The 11,496-nt window shown below is 40.7% G+C and overlaps 1 protein-coding gene across 1 annotated transcript; it reads left to right on the top strand.

Annotated features, from left to right (window-relative positions):
* Positions 10,384-11,034, top strand: LOC107620682. Its single transcript, XM_016322811.1, has one exon. The coding sequence runs from the start codon at positions 10,384-10,386 to the stop codon at positions 11,032-11,034; it is 651 nt and encodes a 216-aa protein (XP_016178297.1).

Raw genomic sequence — 11,496 nt, 5'->3', positions numbered from 1 at the left:
CCGCCGTACCCGCCGTACCCCTCCACCGCGCCGGACGCCGCCGCAGCCACCACCCAGCCGCTTTCTTACCCCGTTCTACTCCTCATGCCTACCAGGTTCCGATGAACGCCGCCTTTCTGTCCTTCGCAGTTATTTTACAATTTTTTTTTTCTATTTCTGTTCATAATTAGGATAGATAGATATGCATGCTGTAGTGGATTTTTAGGTTGTTAGGTAGCTTAGGCTGTGGTTAGTGGATCTAGGTTTGTTTACTTGCACTGTTCATGCTTCTGTTTTATCAAAACTGCAATTCTGCTGTTCCTGTGACCTTGTTCATATGCTGTGATTTCCTGCATTTGCTGCTTGTTACTCTGAATTTTCCTGTTTCTATTAATTATAGGTAACTGCAGCAAGTTTTTTTTAATTCATATGAACTGCCTTGTTTGCTGTTTACTTTCCGGGACAATCCAATTTTAGCCAGAATGCTGCCCAAATTTTTTGTGAATTGTTTTCATTCATGTTTTGGTTTGGCAATCTAAACTCTATTGTCCTCTGCATTACCCAAACCATTTCATGAATGCTATGGCAGACTTTCTTATCCTCTTTGATTTCCTAGTTTATAAACTGCATCTGTGATATTCTGATTCCAATTCTTGCTTTCTTTATATCTCTTTGAATCAACATCACCCTGTTTTTCTTGTTAGGTTTTGAGTTATTTTTAGTTATAATTGTGAATCCTTGTTACATGGACTATTTTCTTTATGCCACTTACTGACTCACTAATTTTAATTTACTAACTTCTTTTTCAAATTCTAACCATACTAACCTTTTCAAAATCTCTTTTCTGATTTTTTTTTACTTTCCTCTAACTTTCTAACCATGGCATGATGACAATTTTTCTATTTAACTTGAATTCTGATACATTTTGGATTGTAAATTCTTCCTTTCCAAATTTTAAACTACTAAACAATCCTTAATGCACATTTACTTGACTCATTTACCTCATTCTAATTCTCCTTTGCCGCTTTGAGTTTTCTTTGTTTAATTGCCTATTTGCTTTCCTATTTTTATCCATATCCTAGTTTCCCATTTTTCAGGATGTCTGCCTCACAGAGGAAAGGAAAAGGCAAGGCTACTGGAAAGCGCAAGAGAGGAGATTCCTCCCAGTCCATCATTGCCCTCATGCATGATTCCTCATGGCGGGAGAAGAACTTTACACAGCAGGAAAAAGCTAACCAGCTGCTCCCTGCAAATGATTCAATAAAATTTGCAAACCGATACTGCTAGATGAAGTATCCGGCTTTTGCAAACTCCAGAAATCTATACCTGGAGAGAACTCTGAAGATTCCAGAAGCACTCCAGCAGTACACCACTGAGCAAATCAAGCAAAGAAGCTGGTTCTTTCTGGAGAGAACACTGACAGAGATCAATGCATCTTGGGTCCGGGAATTCTACTACAACTACTACATCACCACCCTAGATGCAGTGAACCTGAGAGGAAAGAAGATTCTGGTCACTGAAGAGGCCATAGAGGACATTCTCCGGCTCCCAGCCAAGTCCGATCAGCCTGATGGTTATTCAAAGGCTGAGGAGGACATGCGCCTGATGCAGTTTGATTGGGATGCTGTAAAGGCACGGATAGCTCTCGACCCGACTGTTTCTTGGGAGATGGGTCAGGACACCACCATGCCTAGACGGATCAAGGGGGCGTACTTAAATGATGAAGCTCGGTTATGGCATCAGATCTTGAGCAACTATGTCATGCCGAGTACTCATGAGACGGAGATCCCAGCTGCTATGATCACCCTCCTATGGTGTGTCATGGAGGGTAAAGACCTTTATCTGCCACGCTTTATCCGGCATTATATGGCCAGGGTCCACGTCCGAGGCACCCTCCCTTTTTCGTATCTGGTTACACAGCTAGGCCGTCGAGCTGACGTGCCATGGAAGGATGCCGATGAGAGACCACCAGCAGCGGACTGCCGGAAGATCATTCCTCACAGCAGGAACTTCCTAGCTTTGGGCTACAGACCACCACCCTTCACTGCTACTGATGAGACAGCCCCACCGTCTGCTGGACCCTCTTCATCCACGGCTGTCCCTGCTGCCCCTGCTGCCACCATCACACCTCCACTTGCCTCTGAGCCCGTATACCGCCTTGTGCACCGCCTATTCCGACAGCTTGATCAGATGGAGCGCCGTAACCGGCGCCGGTATGAGAGATTGGAGCATCGCAGCCAGCGATGCTATTCGCATCTGAAGCTGATGATCCGACAGGGTGGTGACATCCCCTCCGAGCCCGACATACCATCAGAGCCATCAGAGGAAGAGGAGGATGAGCACGAGGAGGAGACTCACTTCCAGGAGGAGACCCATCAGGAGGTTATGCATCAGATCGAGGCTGCAGATCCGGAGATTCCGATTCAGTCAGCACCACCTCTACAGCAGCCAGACTCTCAGCCCACCACCACCACAGAGCCTCCAGCTACCATCCCTACCAGTGATGACACCCCTTCACACCCGGCTTGACTGAGCATCAGGGACGAGGCTTCATTTTAAGTGTGGGGAGGTCGCCATCTCTGGCGTTTTATTTTGGTGAACCACTACATCTCTTTTTTCTTTTATTTTGGATATTTTTCTGTATTTTTCTTTTTACTTTTATTTTCTGAGTACTTATACATTGCTGTTTTTATGTATTTTTACTCTATTTCTGCATTTTGCATTTTTAGTTCATATTTTTAGTTATTTAGTTTAGTTTGCAATTCTGACTTATTAGTGGATTAATTAGTATAGTTTACCCTTTTTAGCATAAGATAGAATAGTTAAATTGAAAAATATAAAAAGGAAGTAAGCTAGGAAATTGAACATAACAGATTTAAATCCATAAACCTTGTATATATAGCATTACATCATATAGTTATGTTGACAACATTTCATCAAGGAGGAACATTAAAACTTTAAAGGCTACCCTAAATAATTTTTTTTTGAGAATAATGGGAATCTTTAACTAAACCTGCATAACATATATGAATGATATATGATGCTTGAGTTAGAGAACACACAGCCTGTGAGTCTTGAGCTTAATTGTATGGTTGTATTCAAACCATAATTTCATTCTTGTGTGTTTCGCTTCTTTTTATTCTGATGTTCTTTACTTTACTTTAATCTATATGTCCAATTATAGAATATAGAATATAGAACATAGATACATACCAAAAGAATGATTGAGGCCATCATTTGATTTTAGCTCACTTACCCCAAAATAACCTACCTTTCACATCACCCTTGTTAGCCCCCTTGAGCCTTTAAAACCCTTTTTATACTATTTAGCCACACTACTAGCCTTAAGCAGAAAAATAAAATAAAATCCCAAGTTGAATCCTTGGTTAGCTTAAGATAGAAAATTATGAATAGATTAAAATGTGGGGAACCTATTGGGAACATGGATGATAGAAACAAAAGGTAGAAAAGTTAAAAGAAATAAAATAAAATTTGGGAAGCATGCTCATGAGAAATCAAAGTGATTCAATTACCATGTGCAAAAAAATAAAAAAAAAGTTATTTTTTAGCATTTAATAAAAGGGGATACAAAAGAATTCTCCAATGCAAAATAAAAGTAATGCACATGGGATAAAAATAAAATTGAAACATGAGCATGTAACAACAAGTGGGATAATATGGGAAAATTGGTAAAGAAATTTTGTTCTACTAAATATGTATTTTAGGTGAGATTTTAGTCTAATTAAGGATTCACTTATTAGCTCACTTAGCCTTATACATATATCCTTACCTTTACCTTGGCCCCATTACAACCTTAATTAAAGACCTCATGAATTTTGGTATGACTGTACTCTATAATTGTTGATTGGTTAGATGAAGAACAAAGTTATAGAAAGTAAGAATAAAAAGAAAAGTAGAGTGAATAAACCCAATAAACACTGAGTGACTAGAGGGTAAACACAAATTCCAGTGAGGGTTCAATAGCTCATCAACATATATCTGTGCTTAATTTACTAATTGTTTTGCAAGTTTGTACAATATTTTTATTTCCCATCTCATTTGCTAAAATGCTTTATTATTTAAGGGTTGGCTATATATATATATATATATATGACTCCTTGAGAATGTAAATTAATTTGACTACATGTAAGCTTTATATATGAGTGGATAAGTTGGAATTGCATGACTCATTTAGGTAGATGCATTTAAAATAGATTGCATTGCATAACATTCCACCACTTTAACCTTACCTTACTCTTTACCTTGGATTAAGCATGAGGACATGCTATTGTTTAAGTGTGGGGAGGTTGATAAACCCATATTTTATGATATATTTTGTGCTTAATTTAAGTGATTTATTCAATCCTTCACCCACTTATTCATATTAATTGCATGGTTTTACTTTCCCTTCCTTATTATGTGATGTTTGTGAAAAACATGTTTCCTATGCTTTAATATTAATTATTTTAATTACCTTTATTTCCATTCGATGCCGTGATTAGTGTATTGAGTAGTTTCAGATCTTCTAAGGTAGGAATGACTTAAAGGATGAAAAGGAAACATACAAAAATGGAAGGAAAGCACAAAACGGAGCTTCTAAAGAAACTGGCATCCACGCGATCGCATGGACGAAGCGATCGCGTGCCAAGCGCGAATCAGCAGCGACGCGGCCGCATGACTGACGCGACTGCTCGCCTTAAGCAGAACGCACAGGACGCGGTCGCATGACTGACGTGACCGCGTGGCAAGAAAAGCTCCGAATGATGCGACCGCATGACCCACTCGGACGCGTGACAGAGGCCACGTATCAAAATTTACAGAATACGCCCCCAGCGATTTCTGAAGCCCTTTTGGCCCAGATCCAAGTACAGAACACACAGATTAGAGGTTATAAAGTGGGAGAATGCATCCATTCAAAGAGAGCTCGCATTTTTTACTATTTTCCATGATTTAGATTTAGTTTGAGAGAGGTTCTCTCCTCTCTCTCTCTTAGGATTAGGATTTAGGACTTCTCTTAGTTTTTAAGAGTGACTCTCGATCCAGGTTTAATATTTACTTTAATTCATGTTTCTATGCTACTTTTACTTTAATGCTTTTATTTGTATCTACAAATATTGCCCAATTGGCTTATGAATTATTCCATGTTACAGATTATTATTTGAATTAATGATTATTCGAGGTATTTCAGTTATTGATTGCTTTCTCTTTAATTTGTGTTACCATTGCTTTCCATCTAAGGACATTTTTATTCCAGCAATTTTACTTTTTCCCCTTTTGGTCTTGGTTAAGAAATCAGTAACTCAACAGTTATCAAACTCAACATAACTGATAATCGCTATCTTGCTAATTGAACTGAACTTCAATAATCCTAACTTTTTCTTAGGAAAGAAATAGGATTGGAAGGTCACACTAATTAGTCCCTTGACTTTCCTTTGCTCTAGCAAAGGTTAACTAAGTGGAATTTAGATTCAACTTTCATTATTGTTGAGAGAGATAACTAAGTTGGACTTCCAATTTCTCTTACCTTACCAGAAGTTTGCTTTACAGTATTTATTTATTTTAATTGCCATCTACTTTACTTGTCATTTAAATCACTTGCTTCTCACCTTCTAAACCCCGATTACAACCATTATAGCCAACAATAAGAACATACTTCCTTGCAGTTCCTTGAGAAGACGACCCGAGGTTTGAATACTCGGTTAACAATTTTTAAGGGGTTTGTTACTTGTGACAACCAAAATGTTTGTATGAAAGGACTTTTGAAGGTTTAGAAACTATACTTGCAACGAGGATTTATCCGCAAATTTCTAGACCACGCAAAAGTTCTCTCATCAATCGTCGTATGGGGTCATGTCGGGAGCTTTAAAATCCTTCGGAACTTTAGCTTTCATGATTTCTTTGGTGAAGGGATCTTGATCTTTGGGGGAGTTGTCCTCGTGACCGGGCTGAATGGTTTTGGTTTTTAGGTCGACTTCGAGTTTTAGGAGCTTGTCCTCTAACTCTCGACGTCACCTAGTTTCTTTTCGGAGGTTTCTTTCGGCGTCCTGTTCGGGCTGCTTAATCCAATTTTGTTGTTCTCAGAGGGCTTCTAAAATTTCTGTATTTGGAGAATGATTTTCTCCATTTTGCTGAGATGTATCTTTGGGTGTGGTGTCTGCGTTCTTGTACGGTGTCCTATTTTCCAAATCAGAGTTGTGATCGTTGTCAATGTCGTCTGCTAGGATGATGGGATAACTTTCAGGTTCCCCAGCAACAACGCCAATGTTCCGAGGGTTACCTGAAATTGAAGGTCGATCTCGGATGAGATCTGCGGTGGTAGCCGGAGTTGTCGTGTCTGACTTGTTGGATCTGGTGGAGCTGGAGATGCTGTTGATCCTTCGTCACCGGAGGGTGGTGGTACCTGCAAGAGACTCCGGTGCTTAAGTTAGCATGGGCTTTAAGCAGGTTTTTAGTAGAATCAGAGTATGAGTTATACCTGGGTGCTCCAGTGTATTTATAGTATTGTAGGACCTTTCTTGATAAGATAAGTTAGTTATCTTATCTTTTATCTTTAAGTGAGGTCATCTTATCTTCTGGGGAACTGCCTTTATCTTTCTAGGCTTTAACTGCCTTTAGATTGGGCTGTGTCCCTTCATTTGGGCCTGTCTGGGCCCTTCTGGCGATTTGGCCGAACTCTTTAAGAAGAGGTCGGGGAATCCAAACTTGAAGAGGTGGGTCGACTTGTCTTTAATTAGCCCGGGTTGTACAGCTTGACCCAGGGCATGAACAGAAAACGGATATTTATAAAACCAACCACATCAACAACCAAACCAAGGAAGAAACTACCAACCCTACCTACCACCTCATTGGAAACCACCTCAACCCAACCAATCACAAGCACCACAAATTACCTATCCTTCCCCTCCCTCCAATCAAGACGAGACACTCCGGTCGATACTCCAAGGGCAAAAAGAAGTCCAAAACATACTTACCTCAAGCCTTACAGGCCTCTCTTCTACCCTCCATGCCCTCATTGCTCGCATGGAGCCACCTTCTACCTCCACTCCTCAAGCTCCAAATTCTAGTGCCATACCCTCTCAACCTCTACCCAACCCCAAGGGTGGCATCAACGACATTACCTTGAGGTTCGAAACTTAATTGAAAGAGAGAAGTCCAAAGGCACCTAGCTCAATGATAGTTGCTCAAGAAGAGGATGTGGTTAAGATAGAAGAAATTGAAGAGGTGGATGAAGCACATGAGGTAGTTGAAGATGAAGTCCCTCAACCAAGAAGTGAAACCTCTAGAGATGAGCAAGTCTTGGAGGAAGTGGCTCAATCAATTCCATTTCCTACATTGGCAAAAAATACTAAGAAGTGTGTAGAACATGACCCCAAAATGGTGGAAATGTTCAAGAAAGTCGAGGTAACAATCCCTCTCTTTGATGCTATCGATCAAGTACCTAAATATTCAAAGTTTCTTAAGGATTTGTATGTGAACAAAGATAGAATCCATGAGCTAGAAACTATTCCATTGGGGAGTTCTATTTCGGCTTTGATGGGAGCAATACCGGAAAAGTGTGGTGATCCGGGCCCTTGCTTAGTCTCTTGTACCATAGATGGAGTTTAATTCATCGATTGTATGTACGACCTTGGTGCATGCGTTAGCATTATGCCTCTTTCCATTTATCATATATTAAAGCTCCCACTGTTGAAGCAGTTGGCAGCTAGGTTTGTCTTGGCGGACAAGAGCATAATAACTGTGATGGATATTGCGGAAGATGTGTTGGTAAACATAAAGGGGTTGGTATTTCCAATTGATTTTCATATCCTTGAGATGCCACCTAGTGAATCCGAAAGGACATCATCTATCCTACTTGGAAGGCCATTTTTAAGGACCTCTAGATTCAAATTAGATGTCTATTCGGGAATTTATTCTTTTGAAATCGACGGAAGAGTTGTTAGCTTTAGCCTTAAAGAGGCCATGAGACACCCAACGGAAAATCATTCCATATTCCGGTGTGACTTAATTGACAACATTGTGGCCGAAGTGCATTGTGCAAATATTGAGGAGAAGATTGAAGAATCAAGTGTGGGGACCCCCATGAATGCGAATAAAACATCATACCCCATCCGAATCAACTGGAAGTTCAAATGCCAAGTCAAGAACCATATGTAGAGTTGAAATCACTACTGTCCCATCTAAAATATGCCTACGTTGATGAAGCTCACAAATTTCCGGTAATTATTGCAAGGGAACCCACTCCTTAACAAGAAGGGAAGTTACTTGATGTTTTGAGGAGGAACAAAAGAGCAATAGGACAGAGCTTGGCAGATCTAGTGGGCATAAGCCCCCAAGTGTGTGAGCACCGAATCTTCTTAGAAGAAGGAGCTAGACCCGTTCGGCAACCTCAAAGGTGATTGAATCCTACCATTCTAGAGGTTGTTAAGAAGGAGGTAACCTGGTTACTAGAGGCGGACATCATTTACCCTATTTCAGATAGTGAATGGGTAAGTCCCGTCCAAGTTGTATCAAAAATGTCTGAGGTGACCACAATCAAGAATGAGAGCGGAGAGCTTATAGCTACGAGGGTGCAAAACTCTTGGAGGGTATGTATCGACTACCGGGGTTTGAACACGGCCACTAGGAAGGATAACTTTCCGCTACCATTTATCGATCAAATGCTAGATCGATTATCTGGTAAACCTTATTATTGTTTTCTAGATGGCTATTTGGGGTATTTTCAAATCCACATTGCTTTAGAGGATCAAGAAAAAATAACATTCACGTGCCGCTTTGGAACTTATGCCTACAAGCGTATGCCATTTGGCCTATGCAATGCACCGGCAACTTTCCAAAGGTGCATGATGAGCATATTTGCGGATTTTCTAGAGCAATGCATGGAGGTATTCATGGATGACTTCACAGTCTATGGGGATTCTTTTGATCAATGCTTGGATAACCTTGCAAAAGTGTTGGAAAGATGTACTAAATCGAACCTTGTCCTAAATTTTGAGAAGTGTCATTTTATGGTTAGACAAGGTATCGTTTTAGGACATATTGTTTCCAAAGATGGTATTTCTGTGGATCCGGCAAAGATCAATGTTATATCTAGCTTGCCTTACCCCTCCTCCGAGAGGGAAGTCCGTTCGTTCCTTAGACACGCAAGTTTTTACCGAAGATTTATAAAGGACTTTAGTAAAGTAGCATTGCCTTTATTTCAATTGTTGCAAAAAGATGTTGAATTTGATCTAAGCAAAGAATGCATGGAGGCTTTTGACAAACTCAAAGTGGCATTGACTCAAGCTCCCATCGTGCGAGGGCCGGATTGGAGTCTGCCATTCGAAATAATATGTGATGCCTCAAACTTTGCCGTGGGAGCTGTGCTAGAATAGCGCGAGGGTAAGAATCCGTATGTCATAGCCTTTGCATCAAAATGGAGCCCAATCCAACTACACTACCACCGAGAAAGAACTATTGGCAATTGTTTTCGCTTTGGATAAACTCCCAGCATATCTACTTGGTTCTAAGGTGGTAGTGTACTCGGATCATGGAGCGTTAAAGTATTTGTTGGCTAAAAAGGAATCCAAACCGAGATTGATTAGTTGGGTTTTATTATTGCAAGAATTTGACTTGGAAATCAAAGATGAGTGGTTCTCAAAACCTAGTGGCGGATCACTTAAGTTGCATTGAACACACCAAGAGCGATACCACTCCTATTAATGATTCTTTCCCCCTTGAGGGCTTACAAGCGATCTCGGAAGCCATTCCTTGGTATGCACCGATAGCCAATTACTTGGTATCCCGCACCTTTCCTCTTAATCTCTCCAAACATCAAAAGGATAAGCTAAAAAGTGAATCCAAATACTATGTATGGAATGACCCATACCTTTAAAGATGTGGAGCGGATCAAGTAATTCGAAGGTGCATTTCACAAACCAAATTCCACTCAATCTTGGAAGCTTGCCACTCCTCTAAGGGAGGAGGCCATTATGGACCTCAAAGGACGGCAAGGAAAATCGTAGATTATGGATTTTGGTGGCCAACCCTCCTCAAGGACTCTTCTCTTTTTTTAAATCTTGCTCTCAATGTTTTCGATTTGGTAATATCTCCAAGAAGGATGAAATATCCCAACAAACCATGCTATTTTGTCAGATTTTTTATGAGTGGGGTATCGACTTCATGGGGCCATTCCCAAATTCTAATGGTTTTCTCTACATTTTACTAGCCGTGGATTATGTGTCCAAATAGGTGGAAGCGATACCCACCCGGACAGACAATGCTAATGTGGTCCTTTCTTTTGTGAGAAATAACATAATTTGTAGATTTAGGTCGCCACGAGCAATCGTGAGCGACCAAGGCTCACATTTTTGCAATAAGAGAATGGAAGGACTCATGAAGAAATATGGCATCATACATAAAGTAGCTATGGCCTATCACCCCCAAACGAACGGCCAAGCTGAGGTTTCCAATCGGGAGATTAAACGCATATTAGAAAAAATTATGAAGCCTCATCGGAAAGATTGGAGTGCTAAACTCACCGATGCACTATGGGCCTACCGAACGACGTACAAGACACCAATTGGCATGAGTCCCTTTCGGTTGGTCTATGGCAAAGCTTGCCACTTACCGGTGGAGATAGAGCACAAAGTATATTGGGCCGTCAAGGAGTGCAACTCAAGTTTGGGAGGGGCCGGAATTGAGAGAAAGCTACAACTTGTAGAATTGGAGTGTTTACAGTTAGAAGCATATGCAAACTCTAGACTTTACAGGAAAAGGATGAAAGTCGTGCATGATAAGACCATAAGAGGAAAAGAATTTAGAGCCGGCGATCATGTCCTCCTCTACAATTCAAGATTAAGATGGATGTCCGGGAAGCTAAGGTCAAGATGGGAAAGACCTTATGTAGTAGAAAAAGTAGAGCCATACGGAATCTATCATTTGCGCCATCCTTCAAGCTCCGACATTTTCAAGGTTAATGGGCATCGTCTAAAGCTGTATCTTGGTGAAAATATGAAAAGCAACAAGGAGATAGAGGTGTTCCTTTTGGAAGATGCACCTAATGGCAACAAGAATTGAGCTAATGACCATCCAACTTAAGGACGTTAAACAAAAGTGCTAGGTGGGAGACACCCCACCATGGTGAGATCTACCATTTTCCTCCTTTTGTATATACTCTTGAACTCTTGCTTGATTTGGTGATTGCTTAGCTTTTAAGTTTGCTTCGATATACTTTCTTGTGCTAGTTGTGACACTCATGAAGCTTTGCATGTTTGAGTATTATATAGAGTTTTAGGGTGTTTTTGTACCCTTTTGACATGCTTGCATACTGAATTCTTGATCAAAATGCATTTCTTTATGTCTATGAAAAAAAGAGGGCAGGTGCGTGTGCGTGCTAGGCGCGTATGCGTCGATGGTCTTCGCAGCCCCTGGTATAAAATTCCACAGAGTTATGCGAGCATTGGGCCAGCACTGAGCCCCACACCTAACCCCACTGACGCATGCGCACACCTGGTGCATACGCGTCCATGATTCTAAATG

The sequence above is a fragment of the Arachis ipaensis genome, chromosome B10, assembly GCF_000816755.2.
Source record: "Arachis ipaensis cultivar K30076 chromosome B10, Araip1.1, whole genome shotgun sequence".
NCBI lineage: Eukaryota > Viridiplantae > Streptophyta > Magnoliopsida > Fabales > Fabaceae > Arachis > Arachis ipaensis.
Note: the sequence above shows the minus strand (reverse complement) of the source record. Positions and strands in the feature narration are given on the sequence as shown.

What these genes read in the sequence shown, in the direction of transcription:
- LOC107620682 (XM_016322811.1), top strand. Translation starts at nt 10,384, where the DNA reads ATGGCCTATCACCCCCAAACGAACGGCCAAGCTGAGGTTTCCAATCGG.